Raw genomic sequence first — 20,853 nt, forward strand, 5'->3', positions numbered from 1 at the left:
GAATGCTTTTAATTGAGTAATTGATATTATTTTGCATTCCATTTACCTTACCCAGATTAGAAATAGTTTGAGGAAGGTTAACATGCAAAGGAAAAAACCTGCCCATGTTTGAAAAATAACCAAGGATCGACTGCACAATTAAGAATTAGATAAACATAATTTAGAAATTAGTTGCTGTGTACTTCAGCTTCTTTATATCCTTTTTGTACTACTTACATTGGTTATTTAATACAAATAGATTAATACAAAGAAAAGCTTTTGTATTAAAATAGTATGGTTAAATTTAGATTTAAAATACATAAAATAAAGAGTGGTTGTCAGTGGAAATGATGATAAACCCATCAAGAGCTTTGAATATTTAGTTGATTAATAGTCATCATCTTATGCTGATGGCTAATGAATTTTACTATGTTTATGAAAGCCCCTTTGGACGTGGAGTCTGTAGTTCTCTTAAGTCACAATAACTTCCGGCTCCCTTTCAACTTCTTTTGACAGGCTGCCCTGCAAGTTGGGGGCCATGGAGAGAGGCTGCACCAGTGTCGTGAGGTCATGCTTCTGACTTACAAGTCCATCCCCATGCAAGTGGACGGTGAGCCCTGTAGGCTGGCCCCTGCCATGATTCGCATCTCCTTGAGGAATCAGGCCAACATGGTACAGAAGAGCAAGAGGAGAACCTCCATGCCTTTACTCAATGAGTGAGTCTGCTCCCTGCCTACCTGGGTTCCCACGAAGACCTTGACAGACAGGTGGCAGAGCATGTGCATGGTCTGTGACCACACTGATGGGAAGGGAATAGAAGTCCAGGAAACTCAGCAATCCCTGTGTCTCTCCTTGGAACACAGACCTTTTTCCTTTACCGTAGGATACCTTGACCCTTCTTTTAGAACTTACTACTGTAAGACACGTGATTCTTCTCCACTGACCGCTTGGATGCACACACATACTGGCACAAATCATTAAGAGCAATTTTAGGGTCATACAGTGTATCCACATAAAGTGTTTTGTTGGTTTGTGTTTTGGGGGCATGCTGTTGGCCTGCTCTTTACTTGGGTCCCTGGGAGGGTGTTGGTTTCTCCAGCAGCAGAGGTTGGCCATGCTGGTGTGTGGCTTGCCTCTACTCACTTTGCATCTCTTTCTGCCTGTTGGTGAATGGTGTCTTTCCTGATGTTTCTATTTGGGTCCTGCAGACTCTGGTGCTTCAGCTCAGTTCTGCTTTTTTGTGCAGCATTCTACTATCCTGACTTAACCGGACCCATTATTTCTACTCTTAAACACCTGATATCCCTGTTGGGCTCTCTTTTTTTTTTTTTTTTTTTTAGGTGTTTTGATAAACTGAATTGAGGTAAGGCAATAATGACTCAATACCTTAGAATAACTTAGAATTCATTTTAAAATGTGCCTTAATCCAATTGGTGATTTAATTGTCTGAAGTTAGAAAAATGGATGGAGAAAGAAGGGGGTTTGGGGCACAAATTTTCAAGTATCTTCTGTGTATCATGCCTCTATGCCTAAGGCCATTTCAGGGCTTAGCTTGAGCCAATCTCTGTCACAGTGAGGGACCCTCAAGGCACTCTGCCTGTTTGTGGCCTGTGATGCATGGTTACCTATTTGTACCGAATGGCTGGCTTCCTTGTGGTGCCTGTAAAGCCAGGGCATGCTTTGCCACATGTTCCTAGAGTTGTGGCGACACAGAGGTTCCTAGAATAACCACCAACACCGTGCCACGGCTCCCATAACCTCCCGGGGGCGGCAGATGTCCAGGAACAGGCAGCCAGGGTTCTGCACGTGTTGCGGTTGGCATCTGCTTCTGAGTCCGAGGCTGGGCAAGAGGTCCTCTCCTTCCTTCTCTCCCAGAGCCTGGACTTCCCTGGAATGCCCCCCAGCTCATCTTGCAGAGCGGTTGTGCCATGAAGTTTCTTGCTTTATTTACATTTTGCAGCTGATGAAACTCCTAGCCCATTCCTGATGCTTTTTGTCCTCCCTGCTTTATCCTTTTTCTAGGTGGAATATATAATTGCTGAGTGTCTATGTTTGAAACGGTGGGAGGTCTGCAGTCGTACCTGGTTCACCACATTTCCTTGAGAAATGTTACAGTTAAGCCATGAGCCATTGGTTTGGCAGAAATCTATGAACTAATAAGTGAAAAGCCACATCTGAAGTTATACCACAGCCTGTGTGGTTGGGTCACTTGTGGATAGTCTCTTAAGAAGAGATCATGAAGCTAAATGTCTTTACTGTCTTTAAGCAAAGAGCTCAGAGCCTCTATATTTTATAGCCTTCTATATTTTATAACCTTCTCAGACATGAAATCATTTTCAAGTATTTCATTTCCATCAACTCTTATCCTGTGTTAAGAAAGAATTAAAATTTGCTCTGTAATCATATTGTTTAGAGTTCACATGGGTTTTCTTCACATGAAAAATTAAATACAAATAGTTTTTTTTTTTTTTTTCTCTTTGTCCTGTGGCAGGTGTGCACATGATGTCATTTCTTGTGCTTAACTGAGCAGGTCTTTAAGAAGTGGCCTCAAAAAATGCAGCTACTTTCTCCCCACCAGGGGGCAATGGGGTTTTCATCAAAACAGCCCCAGGCATGGGAATAACATGCTTTTCATTTCTTAAAAAATAATTTTTAAAAAACAAAGTATTTTTTTAACACTGATGGAGAACTATTATTTAACACCACAGTTTAAGCAAATCAATACAGATAGCACATTTTCAAAAGAAAGCAAAAACCTAGTCACGAGTTAATACTTGCTCACTGAACAGATTTCTTTCACCTTGATCTTCATTCCCCCTTTGCAATTAGATGGCTTCTATTTCACCAGAAGTCATTGTTTTGGAAATCTAGCCTTTTCCACGGGATTTCCAAGTAAAGGGAGTTTCAAGTTGAAGGTCAGACTTGCCTTTAAGACCTTTCCTTCAACCTCTGGCACTGCAGGCTTTCCTCTGCCTTAGCCATTGTGTGTGAAGTTCACCCTTCCATGTAACGAAGAGTTACTTGAAAGACTTCTCACTCCTTTGTTTTCTGCCTTCCTTTCTTCCTGCCTACCTTTGGTTTTTTCCTTTCTTCCTTGTTCCCTTTCTTCTTCTTTTTTTTTTTTTTTTCACTTTTTTTTTTTTTTTTTTTTCTGTTCCACTGTCTTCTTTCTTACTAGAGGAAAAAGAGAACTGCTCTAAAATGTCTTTAGACTCTTAGCTGACAAACCTGTGTGTGTCCCCATACAGGAAGGCCAGCCGCTCAGGTCATCTTAAGCAATGCACCTTTCACACAGCGGGGAACTGGGACTGCTTGAAATGTGAATGCTGTGGTTCCCTGCAGGACTGCTACCTCCCCACGTGACCCGGCTCTTCCTCCCAAATCTGATCTTTCTCAGGGAGATTACATCTTCGACTCTGACTTAGACCCATGACTTCAGCCTGATTTTGTTTTTTATTTTTTTCCATAAAAATTGAAAACTCATACCCAAATATCTCAATTCATATCTGTATCTTAGTATCCCATCACATTCTCAAATTTTATGCTAAAACTGGACTCAGGTCTATTTCCTTTGCTTTTCCTTTTTGCCATCCACATGAACCTATTCCATCCATGTGTGTGTGAGTGGAACTCCCCTCTACTCATTCACAGTGACCCCTGGAGTCCTCTCAGTCACCTCCACTTTTGTACATCTGCAGACCAGCTACCACTTTCTTTGAAATCTGCCTTCTATTTGTGGCCCATGTCTTGGACTCTAGTAAGACAGCCTTAGTTCCAAGGCCATGTGAATTATCTCTGGCAACATTGCTGAAATGTTCTGGGATTCATTTCAGGTGGAAAGAAACACTTGCTTTCTCCTTTCGTTCAGCTTGCTAATTTTTATATTTATATTTATATTTTTTTCTTCCTTTGCATCTGATGTACAGTACTGATTTTATTTTTCTCTATATGGCAGGAAATATTCCCAGTACCCTTGGTTACCTGTGCTCCCTGTTGCTTCCCTTCACACAGTCTGTCTCTTCCAATGCACCAGCTAAGATGGTCTTTCTAGAAATGGAAAGCCCAGTTTCTTAGCTTCACAGACCTTTCCAGCCATCGCCTTCTTCATCCTCTTTTCCTGGGCTCCAGAAGGATCCCTGTCCCTAAGCATCCTCTTCTCTCTAGTTCTAGCTGTTCATTGCCCCCTCACATCTCTTGCTTGCTTTCATCATGCTGTTTATTGAAGTGTTGCAATCGCTGGTTTACTTGTCTCTTCTCTGCTCTTTGGGGAGGCCCTCAGGTTTTCCCCTTGGGATTCCCAGGGCCTGTCCTATCAGTGACTCACCCAGAGCAGTTCATAGTGCCATCTCCATTGCTGTGTTTCTCAAAAATGATCACTAACCTAACAAATCTAAAGATCACAGATATAATGATACTAGAGAATGTGTTTTGGTCCCCTTTTATTGTGAGTAGAGGATACATGTTGAATGATTCCAGGTCTTCTGATGCTAGTGTTTCTGCACAGCCTGGGGAATCAAAAAGCTAGATGGAAGTGTAGTTTACTAATCTCAAGGAGGAGTAAGGGGTGCCAGCTGGCGGCTCTTGTGGGGAAGTATGTGCCTCCTCTCCTTGGTGTCCTGGATGACCTGGAGCAGGGGTGGCCAAGGCCACACCTCCTGTGCCCGCAGCCCACCCTCCTGCATTGGCTGTGCTCCGGTCTGTGGCTTGCCTGGAACCAGCTCCTCCATGTGTCCTGTCAGCTTCGTTGCTGTCACCAGCTTCTCTGGATGATTTCCATGACTGGCTTGATTTTCCTTTCAATCACTGTTGGTGATGCGCTCATTTAATTTCTGTTTAAATTTTGTGTGTCTCTCTTTCTCTCCCGGCTTGTTCCTTGTCTGTCCACGCTGTCCTGCTGACTCTGTCTTCGCTGCTCATTCCCTGCCGCCTCTAGCATCCATCAGGTGCAAGCTGCGGACCTGAGGCGAGTGTCTGCTCCCCCCGGCTCCTTCTCCATGTGAGTACAGTGCCGTTCCGTTTTTACATTTTGTCCCCAACCTCTCCAGCTCCTCAGGGTCACACCACCCGCGGCATCCTTTCCCTCCACAGGTCTGCTGCTCTGCTGAGGACGTCTCCTCCCCACAATTGCTGTCTGGCCCCCTTCTTGGATTTGAAATGGAAGCTTTGATCCCCTTCATGCTCTCCGTCTCCATCCTTTAGGATTAGCGGTTTCATTTGGGTTGCATGGGGTCCTATGGCATCCCATCCTAAGCACTGTTTTTTTGGCCATTAGACCTTTCCATTGCGTGGGGGTCAGGCAGGGCGGAGTTGAAGGGAGTGCCCACAGCCCTGGTTTATGAATGGATCCCCTAATGTTATGCATGGAGGTTGAGTGTATGCACGGGAAGATTTCTGACTGTAATGAAAGGTCAGTGGCCCCAAGCTGTCACTAGGTGAGCAAAATGTATTCATAGACCCATTTAGTAGTTTGTTCTTAATGTACTCCAGGATATATATATATAATTTTTTCTGTCAATACCAAGCAAAGGAAAGGAAGATATGTTTTAGGATTTCATGTCAGAATCTTTTGGTACTACTTCTTCTGTCTTGTCCTCCTTTCTTTTCTCCACCTCATACATACTTGTCTAGCATTATGGATGTTTCAGATGCTTTACATACATAACCTAACTTAACAACAACACTATGCCAAACGTGATTCCATCATCTCTGTTAGGTACAGGGAATCTGATGTACAGAATGGTTAAGCAACTTGCTCAAGGTCACAAAGTCAGTAACTCAGACTGGGATTCAAACTCAGGCAATCTGGATTCAAAATTCCTGCTCTTAAACACTTACTGTCTTCTGCCTTTCATTGATGAGGGTTCTCAAGGCCCACTGGAACGATTGCTTTCCGAAGATTTCTTCCTTAGTTTTACCATCAGAATGAATTACACCCTCACCGGATCTCACTATTGATGACTCTGTTATAGTTCTTGAGGTTTCACTTGGTTTTAATCCCAGGAGCTATGTGTATATTCCACACTTGACATGTCTATTTCGGATCACTGGCAGTACCTTCTTAGGAATTTAGTGTTGCCAATCTTGTTTGCAGGTCTAACACAAAGTGTTCTGAAACCCCAAAATGGTTGGTTGGTGGAATGAATGAAAGAAGAATATATTTGGTGGTATTGAAAACCAATTCCTAATGTTTAGTTATATGATCTTATTTTCAATCCTGGTCTTATATGTCTTTATGAAAAAGGAGAAATAATTATTCTGCATTTGCTCACTGTCAGAAGCTGTTACATGTTGTAGGTCTAGTGTAGTGGTGAACACCTGAAGCACTACTTCTTGGGGCTTAAAATGGAGCAGTTGGAAATCAATAAGACAATGACATTTAATTTCTAATTTGAAGGTTATTGCCAGGGCAGATTCTACTTTCTATGTTAAGTGAACTTGAGTTGGAGGAGTGAGTGGCTCACAGTGATCATTATTGTCAGTGGTTCCAGTGATAGATAGCAAAGAAGTGATAATGTCAGCAACAGAAATGCGTGTGGCCCTCATTATGTCTCTATCACAGGTCAGGTTTAGGTTCCATTTACTTGTCTGTCCTGTCTCTTCAAGGGCTGTTCATTTCCCCGTCAGCAGTGTGTGCTGCGGTAGGTGAACTGCCATGCTAGGCTCCGTGGGCTGCAGCAGGCACTGTGGGGGCAGCTTTGAAACTTGAATATGAATCAGACAATGTTTCATATCTATATGTCACATATATTAAATGCTACATGTCATAGATTTTCCAATAAAAACATTTATGTAATAAAACTGATAAAACGTGTGTAATAAAAATTTATTAAATCTGGGTGTTATTTTAAAAATCAGATAACAGAGTCTTGTCTAAAGAGCAAGGAGTATGGAGAAAGGGCAGGTATATCAGTGTGCATTACTTCTTTTTATGTTACAGCCATGATAGCTTAGCTTCTATCCACTCAGACTGTTATTTGCTGTTTTCAGACATACTTAAAAGTCATGTTAACATTGCTTTGGTCCTCATGAAAGTCAGGAGCCCCGCTATCATGCACTGAGATTCTCTGATTATTTTGACTGTCAGATTGACCATTCTAAGTTCAGAGCAACTCGTTTTTGTTTTTTATTTTAATAGAGGATTTTTTCTTTCAGAGACGCCTCTTTTTCTGCTGTTCCCAAAGCAAACATTGCCTTCTTGAAGCAGCTTGAAGTAATCCTTCTTAAAGTAATCCTTTCTCACTAGTTCTCTGGTGACTTTTCTGGGAGAGGGGAAATGCACGGAGGTGACAGTGTAATGCATGGATTGCAACATACCACTCATGTCTGTGTCCCTGACAAATTTCAGTTTTATACTTAGAAGAATTCTGAATTTTTTTTGTTGTCATCACATATGATTAATTTTATAGTGGCTCATTACTAGAGTACCAAGCCAAAAAAATATATATATATATTTCTCCACTAATCTATAGTGTCACTTAATGAGTTAACAAATTCTTTAAAATTAAGAGATTTCCTGGTAAAGTCTTCCTTGAAGAACAAAGACACACAACTACATTTCATTAATCACCAATAGTCCCACTAAATGCTCCAACTACTAGCTCCTCTTTAGCAAATGCCAGAGAGTGTGAAATTACAGAATGTTCCTTTCTTGAGTTCTTTCACCCTTTAGTAGCTCCCTTTCATTAGGTTCCATTTCCCTCCTGCTTTTCCCCCCAGCAAAATGAAACCATGTGACCCATTTATACTTAATTCATTTTTTTTTTTTTTCATCTTTCAAAGAACACTGAGTGCTTATTTCAGATACCAGATACTCAGTGGGATGTTGAAGCTACAGAGATCAGAAAGCTAAGGTTTCTTCCCTGGGGAAGTGAGCACACCAGGAACAGACCTAATTGAGTTGCCTGCCATATGATTACAATAAAATGTGGCAAGCGTCCCAGGACAGATACCGGTTGTACTTCCATGTGACTGACTTTTTATTGAGTATTTATTATGTTTGCTTTTATTTTCTAACATTTAAAGTTACTGGTACTTTCTGGTCTTCTGGGGCTTTGGTTATATCTGACTGCTGCAGTGTTTCGTCAAGGGTGTTCATGTCCAGTGACAAGCGGTGATATGACAGAGAGGGAAAGAGACGCAGTGGAGCTGGATCATACCCTCTGGGCATCACAGCTCCTGTGATCTGGAAGGAGACCTCTTTTTCTGGCTAATAGTCATTTTAGGCACCTGAAGCCCCTTGCCATGGCTGTTCCCACTGCTGTCAGGATAGCAAAATGACCCGAGTACAGGGGTGAGAAAATAAAGGAAAGATAACAGACAGGTTCTCCCCCGTTTCTCTCAGTATCCAGAGGAGCCCATTCTGGAACTCAAGCCAGGGCCCAGAACTCTCTCTCCCTGCACGTAGGGCCACCTGAGCCCAGCCAGGGTTTGCTGGGGGAGGGGTGGGGCTCTCAGCAGCAGTGTGATACTGTTTTAAATTCAGGTCTTCTTACCCAGCCTACGACTGTCACTTACTGTTCAAAGTTCTCATGTGACAGTTCATGAAGTCTGACCAGGTTTCGGAGCTGCCCTAGTGGGGGATAAAGCATGGTACAAGCGTCCCCAGTGCAGCCGGGTCTGGAGCATCTCCACTGCCTTTTAAAGCCCAGGTCCACCATCCATATCCCTCCTTCTTACCCCCGGCAGTGACTCAGCCAGCGCTGGAGCCAAACTCAGCAAACCAACTCTGTGGGGGCCAGTGGGCTGTGAATGGCCACGAATGTGTTCAGCGCAACAGGCCATCTTGCCCAGCAGTTATGACTTAAACAAAAACAAGATGCACCCCAATGCCAAATCATGTGGGTTTGCTCATTACCTCGAGGAAGGCAAAGTGAGACACAGATCCATGAGAAAAGTGTGAATTGTCACCTTTGACTACCAGCTCCATATGATTCAACATTCCAAAATTGCTTTCCATAAATGAAGGAATCTTGGTCAAGGATGAAAGAAAATTGATTTTTATTCCAAGAGGAAAGGGAGTTTTACTCAAAGAAAAGGAAATATTTTCTTTAAGCTTTTGTCTTGGGTTGAGTTTAAGAATTTTATTTGTTGAAAAACTCCAAATACAGAACAGAGAACTTTCAGTCTTCCTGATTGAAGAAAACAAACCAGCACAGATGGGTTGCCATTTGCATGCCTCTGGCCAGAGAAGTAATCTAGCAGATCCTTTGAACTGATTTCTAAAATTCTTAATTCTCTTTTCCATTCAGTCACATCAGAGTTTTTGTACTAACATTTTTTTAAATTTGTGTAGGATATTATGAAAGGTCTATTTCTCTTGTTTATTGAGTACTGGGAGGTTCAATTAGAAAATGAAACTGGATCTACATTATGCAGAACACTTTTTCTTTTCCTTCCTTCTCTGTGTAAATTTTACTTTACCTCCCTGGACTCTGTCAGGAGTAGAAAAACCCTGCCAAAGTAGAAATGTACCTGTGTGCCTTTGTAAGTCATGAGGCCTCCTCTAAAGTCGCTGAGACATCCAACACTCATGGTTTGGCTCAATGAGTTAAACTATTGGTGTTTAAACTATCCCAACCTTTGTAGAATATTAAGATAAATGGCACTCAAGGGCCCTGTGACCTGGAAGTTTTCTGTGTAACTGAGACAGAAAACTGTCTGGGCTCTGATATATGGATTATAATTTGTAGATCATCATTTCTGTTTCCAAAAACCAGTTTTGAGGGTTCCAAAAGGGCTAAGCCCTCCAGATATCACAATTAGGTTTGTTGTTCATGCTGTGTGTGTGTGTGTGTGTGTGTGTGTGTGTGTGTGTGTGGTGCTGGGGATTGAACCCAGGGCCTTGTGCATGTGAGGCTAGCACTCTACCAACTGAGCTGTATCCCTAACCCGATGCTTTTGTTTTTATTATTGCATTCCTGGGCATTAATTTCTGAGTGGTTAGGATTATAGATATTTTTTCACGAATTTCTGTATTTTCTGATTGATTTTAAAACAAACACATGTTATTCCTATAAAAGAAAAAAATGTAAAATTTCACATATTTAAAAACAGGAGAGAATTATTTTGCTCATAGAATTAAAGGAAATGCTTGAGCTCAAGGTCAGACTGCAGAATGAAAGAGTTAGTTTCAGACTGTCTGGAAAACAAAGCTATTTGTTCTTCAAATTTCTGAGTGAAAGAATCTGGGTAAGATTGCTGATTCTCTCCTCTTCTTTCTTCTCTTCAGACTCCCTCTGGTCTGGGTTATCTTCCTAGTGGCTTCTGCCGTCCACAGTGTCCTGACTTAGGCATATCACAATGCCATCTTTTCCTCTTCTTTTGCCATTCTTCTCTGATAGTTTTATAAAAGCACTGAGTGAAAAATTCCAAAGGAAAGGAAGTAATGGCCTCTTGGGTTTCTTCTCATGCTGGTTTTCCAACTAGATCCCAGATGCAACTAGGATAATAGACTTTTTCTACCACATTTTCTGCATGTGTTCTCAAGATCTTCCTTTTTCTGCTGGGGCTTCCTCTCACTCAGAGAGATTTCATAACCTAAGGAAAAGGGGAAGCCAGTGCAGAGCACAGGTCTCTGATTGAAGCATCTCCTCCTTATTCTGTAACCCTACCTTCCCCATGGTAACTTCCTTCTATTTCTTTAGCCTCTGAGGGAAACTTGCATCTGTCTGTATAACACTAACTCTATATTACCCTTTGCATTTCAGTTTTAAAAATATTTTTTAAAAATGTTCATTTGATTGTTGGGATACTCATCAGCTTTGAAGTTGTTATGGTAAAATTCAGACTTCTGTGAAAATTAGCTTCAAAGGAATTCAAGAGGTGAAGTAGGTAAGATGTGTCATGGGACAAAGAGGGCCATCTGTGATTCTGAGAACCGAGCAGGAGGCCAGGCCCCCTGATGCCGAGGGAAACTTGGCTGATGTCTCTCCTTGCTGACTGCTAGAACTCAAGTGGACTTTTAATTTAGACAGGGAGTTAATATGCACCTGTGTTCTACCAAATATCTTGCAATATGATCAATGTAACAACTTACTAGCTATGTTAGGTAGCAAATTGTATTATTGCCATTCTGTAGATGAGAATACTGAGAATGAGCAAGGGAGAAACTTGCTTGCCAACATATTCTAAAGCCAGAATTAAAATCCAGGGCTCTCTGCTTTGAAGAGAGCATTGCAGGCATTGAACTCCATGGTATTTTCCTCTGTGTGTGTGTGTGTGTGTGTGTGTGTGTGTGTGTGTGTGTGGTTTATGTATTTCAATCAAATCATACTATGTAAAACGTTTTAAGAAAATGTGAAATGGGACAAACAATTCAATTTTGAGCATTTCAAATGTGTGCATCTTTGGTGTTACAGGTTTGCAGTTCAAGTGTTGTTATAAGAAAAAAAATTCAAAGAAACACCCAGTTAAAAATAAATTCTTGCATAGCTAAAGAATTTGGAAAATCTTTTAGAATCCTTAGTTGCAGTGTTTAGTTCGAAATAGGCTTATCAGGAAGGGTCATTCCTGCATCTACCTGTGTTCTTCTGCAAGCCAAGACCACACAGCTCAGCATTCGGTACACTTAAGTGAGGGCACGATACATTAAGGACTCCCTCACAATTTAAAATTTATCTCTGTTGCTTTTATAACTTATGTTTAGAGATGAATTATTTATGTCTCTGTAAGTGTAGGAAGTCTTCTGACTGGGCTCTTTTTGTAGAGTAAAAGGTCACTTCGGAAGTGAAGCAAGTATTTACAGCTGGAGTTTGTGGCTGGAGTGTATGGGGCACAAGGATCAATGCAGAAGTAGATTCAGGGGTAAGGTCGAGAGTTTGGAGGCAGGTTTTGGTATAGTACATGGTCCAGGTGTATTGAGTGGGAAAAAGGAGGGAGGGATTCATGCATATTTTTAAACAAAAATATAGTTTAAGAAATAAGCTCAAAAATATAAGCATAATTTGACCCTAAATATAAAATTAGTTCAATAAATACAAAAGTCATTTTTTTCTACATACTATGACTTTCAGAAGGAAAAGAGGAAATTACGGTTCAAATATCCCAAACAGGGATATGGAGCTCATAGAGATTTCTAAGCCAGCTTGGAATTCTGGAAAGTGAAAAATTACATTCCCCTCATTCTTCCTTTATGTTTCTTTTTGATAAACACTTGTAGGATTAGAACAAAAGGGGCTAGCATTCTTGGAACCTCTTTTTAATAGCCATTTGTGCATTCGCTGGGATTGCCACCACAAAGTGCCATAGACTTGGTGGCTTAAATGAGGGAAGATTGCTTTGTTGAGTTTTGGAGGCCGGAAGCCTGGGATCTAGGTGGGGAGGTTGGTTCCTGCCGCTGTCTTGTGGCTTGCAGCCAGCCTGCCCATCCACCTATTTTCATTCCTCCATGCATGTCTGTCCATATTCCTTCTTCTTAAGAGGACACCCCTCTTATTTCATGAGGGTCCCCCTAATGATTCCATTTTAACTCAGTTCCCTCATTAAAGACCTGTCTGCACGTGGAGTCCCAACAGTCTGATACCCAAGGGCCAGGACTTCATCCTATCAGTTTAAGGAAACACAGCTCAGCACATAACAGCATCATACTAAATACACTTCACCCTACAGAATTTTGGTTATTTTTCTTTTTTGTGTCACCAACTGTTGTAGGATTGAACTTTGTGTATAGTACTTGTATCACCAGTTTAATTTTTTTTTTTAAATTGAAGGGTGCAAGAGGAACTGAAGGAAATCACCCTTTTATTTACAGCAGATTTTCAGTATTAATTATATGGGGCACAGCATATAATTGATATGCTCTACCCTAAATTTATTTTTTGCAAAATGAGGGAGGTGAACAATATGTACTTTAAATTTTAATTTGAATCTGTAGTCCTAAGGCATTATCATAAGAAAGACAACCGCAGAAACACATACAGACTCTAAATAGAAAAAGAAAGAATTTCACTTGTCATTGTGAATAAAAAACTTACTTGCAAACTGACTCTCCACCAAAGGAGAAAACAATCTTTAGATTGTTATTAATGGCTTTACTGTATTCAGGGAGAAAATAGAAACATTTCAATATTTATTGCAGTATTGTAATAATAACTGATTTTATCTTCTGACATAGAATCAGAAGAACATCAATCACAGAAGTCTAGATGTTTGTTTTGAGTGTTTCAAAAACGTGTTCATATGGGATTGCTTGGCTGAGGTGGTAATGAACTCTGAGGTGTATTTCATTTGTGGGAAAGGTTCAATTTAATTATACCAATTCAATTGAGTTTTCCTAGCCTGTCAGAACACCCTGAAACACTTACATAAAATGAAGAGAGAGCACATTTTTAAAGGCAAGAAAAAGAAATACTTGTTGATGCTACATTTAATTAGTCTCTAGAAATCATCATCACATTTTATGTCAGAAAATGAATTCTAAAAATGAATTCAGCAAATTCCCAAGTTATGGCTAAGGCATTTGATGAAAACGAAAATGCTCGTTGGGAGAAAACAAATGGAACAGAACCCTAAAATTTTATGTAACAAAGGCCTGTAGTTTTATTTTTATTTTATTTTTTATTTACTGCTCTCAGGAGAGGTGGCTAATGTCCTTTAATTGGGACCTAAGTATATCTCTTGGCCTGATGCTGTTTTGTCACCCAGCGAAGTGAAAGAATCAAATATGTTTCCTGGAGGAAAGTTTCTTGACTTCAAATCCTTAAGACAGGGCCTTTGGTAGAGATTCCATCTGTTTTAATGTGGCAGATGAGAGGAGAGAAAAACGGGATAAGCCAAAGGACCCCAAATGATGGTCAATCCTATTATGACATTTCCAAGAAGACTCTTAGAGTTTTCCTCTCTCATTCTTTTCCTGTTAATGTGCTCGCAAAAAAAAAAAAAAAAAAAAGAAAGAAATCTAACTAGTCATTTTGTGTCTGTCTCCTCCTCATTCACGTAACATTTTAGTCTACCTCTGGAAGCACATTCCAGGGAACTTTTTGTCCTTCAGGTTTACTATCAAATTTTACAAATTTTATCTTTGTTGGTTAGTAATCACATTAATAAAATTGTGTGACTTTTACAAGTTGTACTTCAGAAAGACATTTTTTATTCTGTCAATTCTTACACAGTCAACCAGAATGACTCTAAAAATAGCAGTTTATAAAGTTCACATTCATCCAGTCAGGGAGTTGAGGAGGGTTAATTTCACTGAGTCTGGCAGGAGAGCCAGGGCACTCTCCGTTTTTTTTCCTCTTGGATTTCTGATAAGGAAACGTGGATTGGCGGGATGCATCTGTGTGACCAGTAGAGGACTTGGTTTTTGCCAGCTGTAGGATCCTGAACAGTGTTGTGATGCCGGGTTTTTTCTCCAGACCCCAGTGTAGCTCCCCACTGAATGCTCCCCTGAGCATTCAGGACCTTGGCAAGCATTGGACAACCAGAAGAAAGAGTCAAAAAAGTATGTTTCCAAGTGGCTAAGAAAAAACAAATTTTCAAATAATCTCATTTCTGACATCAGATTTAGGAAAGTATATGAATCCATTAATGAAATATTTCATGTGGAAAGCTAAAAGTACTTAAGGAAATTCTTTTTAGGTAATAATATTTACCATTAGGCCAATGTTTACTTTTACTTTTCTTCATAGAGGATAAAACATGGAGTCTTCAGAGCAAGTCTGTTTCTGGGAATGTAGATCTCCTCCCACACAATTTTCAGAGTAGCTTTTCAATAGAAACATATATTACAGTGTATGTATTCCACCTTTTCCCAACCTTCTTGGTCTATTCCCCACCTCAAGGTAGCTGTATTAGTCAGTTTTCCATTACTATAACAAATTTCCTGAGGCAGGCTGACTTTATAGAGAAAATAGGCTTATTTAGCTCACAGTTTGGGAGGTTGAAAGTCCAAATAGTATCGCTGAGGATTTGGCAAGGACCCCATTGGCTGCCTCACCTCATGGCAGATGGCAGTGTTGGGAAGATACATGGGAGTGAGAAACCATATCACTAAACAGGAAGATAGAGAGCCCATGGGGCCCTCTAATTCCTTCCAAACTCATCAAGGACCTCCCTCTAAGCTCCTGCCTCCCAACACATCCCCACTGGGAGCCAAGATCCGGACACATCAATATTTGGGGAATGGACAACATCCCAACCATAGCAGTATCCACATTCACCTTCATTCCATCATTGCTTCATGAAGCATTTGGCTATTTGCTTTGTTTGATTATTTCTACTTATAAACTATTATAAATTCTTGATTCCTTTCTGTTTATAGAGGAACCAAGTGTTGTCATTTAAAAATTAGAATCATCTCTTTTTTTGGTAAGAATATTGTTTTAGTGTCGCACATAGACAACCACACAAATCCCACCTCTGGACTCCTCAAAGACTGGGTGCAGACTTGAGCCAGTGGCTTCAAGCTGAAATCTAGTGCTCTTTCTGGCATGTGTGCAAAGCCACACGTTTCCTTCTGTAAAGTGACAATTTTTGATTTTTAAAATTTTTATTTTTTATTTTTGAGGATAACCAGGGATTGAACCCAGGGATACTCGGCCACTGAACCACATCCCTATCCCTACTTTTTTGTATTTTATTTATAGACAGGGTCTCACTGAGATGCTTAGTGCCTCTCTTTTTGAGGCTGACTTTGAACTCGAGATAGTCCTGCCTCAGCCTCCTGAGCTGCTGGGATTACAGGCGTGTGCCACCACGACTGGCTAAGTGACAGTTTTTAATCCATAGAAATCATAACACTTCCTCCACATATTTTTCCAGTACAGAAAACCAACTTGTCATTTACAAACAAGAGCACAATAGTAAAACCTATGCAAGGATTTTTAGCACTTTAAATAACAAAGAGGTGTAAGATCTCTCTTTGATAAACAGAAATTGAAACCTGAAGTAGAAAATGTCTGTCTTTCTGAGCATGTGGATCTAAAGCCACCATGTTGGTTTGAGTGACATCATCTTCTGCATTTCATTGGCTCAAGTGCAACGGCTCCTACTCCAGTGGAGATAGTGATGGATGGTCCTCCCTTCAATCGGAGCAGCAAAGGAATTGTCCATTCCCCGCAGGCTACAAGTTAAAATTACCTTATATTAGCATTTTTTTTTTTAAATGTTTAGTTCTTTTGAAAACGGCCAGGAAACCTCCATCCCATGGATTCACTTCTAACACGGGAGTGATTTTGGCCCGATGGCCTGATGCGATGGAAGATGGGGCTCCAATTCTATACCTGTTCCCATTCCAGCTGCTCTTAGCCATTCTTCATCCCAGTGATCTGAATTGGCAAAATTCTGTTACAAAACTGCATTTCCCTCCACCTTGAATTTCCACCCATTCTCATTTCTTGTGCACTTGCTTCTTCTTTGCCTTTCTTTACGACATTTGTCAAAAGTTTGCTCTTTTTAAGCATGAAAGAGTATAAACAGAACATGAGTGGACTTTAAAGACATTCTGTTAAAGGTTTGTCATCACCAGTTGCCAGTCCAGCAAGCAGCAGGGCAGGAGACTCCACTTTCCTGAGGCCTTCATTTTCAGATGGTATCTCATCCCAGGCATGGGTGTTGAACAGAGGCAAGCCAGAGTCAGCTCACACTAGGAGGCATGAGCATTGAGATTCTTGTTAGGTTGTTAGTTTTAATAACAGGAGGTGACTTTTCCTTGCAATCAAATTCTGCTGGGTAGTCCTGGTTGTGCCTACTGAGTCCCAGGGCATAACACACATGAGTAGGTATGATGAAGAAAGTAGTCTGTTGTCATGCAAAAGAAATTTTTCTTATTGCAGTATTAGGCAGTCTTAAGCAGTTGTTTGACGTGTTGAAAGCATCACGTTTAACAGAGGTTGTAGGAGATCTACAGAGAGGTAGAGGGCATCCTGCCCCGGAAGAGCTCATGATGCAATGGGCAGAGTGGCCATCACATTGGCCTTTAAAACAGCGTGGAGTGGGAAGGAATTTTAGGGTGCAGGGAGCCCACTTAGTCAAAGCACAAGATAATGGAAGCCTGGTGTGTAGGGGGGGGGGGCTGCAGGGGGATTTAATGGAAGGGAAGGAGCAAAGAAGCACGGGTATTTGGAAGATATTTAGAGGAGAGTGAATTACCAGGGAGAGAAAGAAAGGACTGCTAGAAGCTTAGTTGGGAAACCAGAAGAGGGTTTGAACTGAAATCCAAGAAAAGGGGCTTCTGGCAGAAGAGAGGGAACCTCGCTATGGAACGTTGCTGAAGGGCGAATCCAAGTGAGAACAGAGAAGGAACTGGATGGGCACAAACCAGGGAAAAGGGAAGGTGAAGACCCTGAGGCCTGTGGCAGTCAGTTGTTCAGTGACTTCAAAAGAAAGCCCACCCTAGTGAGCTGCAGTTTCAGCAGCACCATGTCTCTGCACAGGGGCGTATGGGAGTTGGCTGACTGGATTGGTAACGGTGATGACATTCACTGCCACAGAAAGAAACAGGTGGCCAGGAGAATTTGCAACCTGGATCCAGGTTGTTGGCCTGTTTCTCATCCTCTAAAGCAACTGTTATACCTGGTGAACTCTTTCCAGTGCCACCAAGGAAAGCCGCTGCCTGTTCTTCACCTTGGCTTCCCCTTTAAATACCGTGAATATGATACTGAGAGAAAACAACAGCCTATAATAACCACACAGCAATTTCGCTCCGTAGCATATTCATCTATCACACATTTGAAAGACATAGTAATTTATTACAAATTTCTGTGAAAGCATGAAATTGTTAATTACGATGTATAAAAACTGAATTTTGTTTCAGCCAGTGTCATAAAAGTTCTTGATATCTGATGAGTATGGTCTATTTTTAATCCTTCAGCCTATAAGTCAGAAAACAATGGTCTAGCTTTTGTGCTTAAAGTTTATACGTTTTTGCCAGTAGTCCCTGAGACTGATTATCTCAGTGACTTAAACCCAATACCCACCAAATACTGAATTAGATATGATCTAAGGTTTTTTCCCAACCTCATAACTCTTCTGTGAATCACAGCAAGGTCTGGAGGGATAGCTGTCTCAAATGATTTGTCAGCCATGACAGCAACTTGTCATCTCACAATGCAATCCTAAAGACTGAGCACCTGTTCAACTGCTATCGAAATGAATTAACAACCTTTAAAGACTTCTTTGGGAAATATGTTGGGCAATGGGATCACAGGACTAGTTACTGCTGATGTGATTTTGGTCTATTCTTATTGAGATCCAAAAACTTCTGTACAATTCATTTTAGATTCCTGAGGCATTGTTCTCTACTCCAGGCAGAAGACAACTGAATTATGAGTGTTCTGTCTGAATTTGGCAGGTGTCAAAAATTCATTTAAAGTCTCTGTTCAGCAGCCTTGATTCAGTTCGGTTTTATTGTAGAGGTCTTCCTGCATGTGTTTTGAATAGGTTGTCAGTGGTAGTTCAAAAATGTCCCAAGGTAAATGTCAGCAATTTTTAGGAAGTTGCTAAAGGAAGCCATTGATTATAATTCTATTTAAATTAAGCCCAGCTTGACAACTGATCTGAGGATAATGGTAGATGTTTCTGGTTCACTGATATTTAATTGAAGAACATGTAGTACTGAAACCGACCTCTTGTGTTTCATGTAATCCTTTGTTCATAAACATTTATTGTAAACAACATGAACCAGGTGCTGTTCTAGGTGCTGGAGTTACAGAAGAGCAAGAGATAGTCTTTCATACTGCACACCTACACTCACAGTTAGTGTGCAAACATAAGGTCAGTGCAAATGAATTTCATTAAAGATTAGTTAGAAACATACTTGATTGTATCTAGATTGTGACCAGGTAGAATCTCATATTTGCATTGCTGAGAAGCACTTAAGGCAATTTATTATTATTGTTAAATCAGGCTTGAAGGGACACAGGCAGAGTTGTGAAGCTCTTCTGCCTCACAAAGGAAAACCAACTCTCTCTCTATAAGCAACAAATGCCTGGTTAGATCACAAAAATCCATGTATCTCCATAGTGAATGTTACAAGGGGCACATCTTACCCTGAACCACCTAAGAAATATTTTTTTCAAATATTTTTTAAGATATTGATGAGCACAATATCTTTATTTTAAGCATTTATTTATTTTTATGTGGTGCTGAGGATCAAACCCAGTTCCTCACATGTGCCAGGCAAGTGCTCTACCACTGAGCTACAACCCCAGCCCCTAAGAAATGTTAATGAAAACATTAAATAGGATATTTACAAGGCAGAAAAATGTAGAATAATTATATAACTTCTAAAGTCTTCTCTGCAACACAAATTAGGAGTTTTATTCTTAATATCTTTAAGTAAAATATCTTGCAAACATTCACCATCTCCAATTGCATTTTTATTAATGATAGATGTTTAATTACTCTGAATCTCATCTCCCTACCCATATTGACGGACTCTCAACATGTTAAGCTTTGCTACCTGATCATCAAAGCTGCAACTCTGGGTTCAATTATGATGTATTATCTAGGACTGAGTACAAAAAATAAGGCTTGTGGAAATTGGCGTGATCATGCTAATTATAATGATGGCAATCATATGTTATTTCTGAACACTTGCTATTTATTGGGAATGTGCTAAGAGTCTTATGTGCATCTTCTCACCTAGTACTCACTACAAACCTATCATCATTTCATCTTCAGATCAGAAGATGGCTTAAAGTAGGTAGCTTTGGAGTTCTCAAGATCAAGCCTACATTGACAGAGCTCAGGTTGTACCTAAGACTCTTTTTGACAATACATCTTGCTTTCCTCACTGCGCTCTGTTGTCCTAATCAGTCGCTGATACCACATGATCAATCTTTGACACCACATGATCCCTTCTCATTGAAAACACCAAGGAGGCCTCTCCCAGAGGATTTGTGTTTTCCATGAGAAGGGATCGTGGTGTCAGTGGTGTGAAAGTGATCTTGGGAAGCCAGAGCACATAACTCATCTGCTTCCTCCGTAGGGTGATTACTCCAAGCAGGAGAATGGATGAGAGGAGCCTTGTATGAGGCTGAGAGAAACTGGGTCCTGAGGGCATAAGGGAGGACTTGATTCTAATGGACTGAAATTTTACAGAGGGACAATAAAAAGGAAAAAACAGCGATTGCAAAGGCATCTCGGGAAAAGCAGGAGTAGGGAGGAGTGAGAATCAGGTGTAAATTGAATGTCAGAGAGGGTTCAAGGGTTTATTGTGCTGGCACGGTAGTTCACCTCCCTTCCAACACCTCAGGGCCACAAGTGTGCAAACCGTGAGCAGGGGAAGCTGTGTTTTGGAGGTTGTTGGAAGCCCATGTGAGTTATTTAACAGGAGGAGATCTTAACATGGCTCTCAAGAAAGTGGTGCTGGGGAACACTGTTGAGTTCATCCAGAGCCAGGAAGTCCACTCTGCATGAGGAGCAGAGCCAAAAGGTGGCAGGGGAAATTAGTGAGAAGGCACCAGGTTGAGGTCACTACCCCAGTATGAAGGGGAGTTCGCAGATTGCTGAATTCCTTCGAGGCAGCTTGAGTGGTCCTGGGAAGGCGGGTTTAGAACCCTTGATATGGAGCCTGGGTCAATCTGAGAGCATCGTGTGGAAGCTGTTGGCACAGAGACAAGTTTATTTTTGCTCCTATTGCTAAGGCTCTTCTGTGCTCTACTAACTTCCTTGGTGAAGTGTAATTCTAGAAAACTAATGGCAGTTCTTTTCCCCAGACTCCAAGGAACAACATCATCCTCCACCTTCAGCCAGCCAGTAATGGGGAACTACTACATTTTGACGTAAGGGGACAAAATTGAATTCCTTGGACTTCATTTAATCTCTGTGCACTTTCTTTCCTCCTCATTCTAGCTGTCTGTTTTCATGTCATTAGTTGGCTTTGTAAAATACCAGGTGGGAGAAGATCCAGGAATGTGAAATGTCATGACACCAGCC

General features: G+C 40.9%; 1 protein-coding gene across 3 annotated transcripts in view; it reads left to right on the forward strand.

The window, feature by feature from the left end:
- Positions 1–20,853, forward strand: part of DGKI (diacylglycerol kinase iota) — a 432,523-nt gene that overhangs the window by 286,281 nt on the left and 125,389 nt on the right. For all 3 annotated transcript variants that reach the window (XM_079150095.1, XM_079150096.1, XM_079150097.1), the window contains one exon: positions 496–695. In XM_079150095.1, coding sequence (XP_079006221.1) covers positions 496–695 — 200 coding nt within the window. The remainder of the gene's footprint in view (positions 1–495; positions 696–20,853) is intronic.

Source organism: Sciurus vulgaris (genome assembly GCF_902686455.1).
Source record: "Sciurus vulgaris genome assembly, chromosome: 8".
NCBI classification, from domain to species: Eukaryota; Metazoa; Chordata; class Mammalia; order Rodentia; family Sciuridae; genus Sciurus; species Sciurus vulgaris.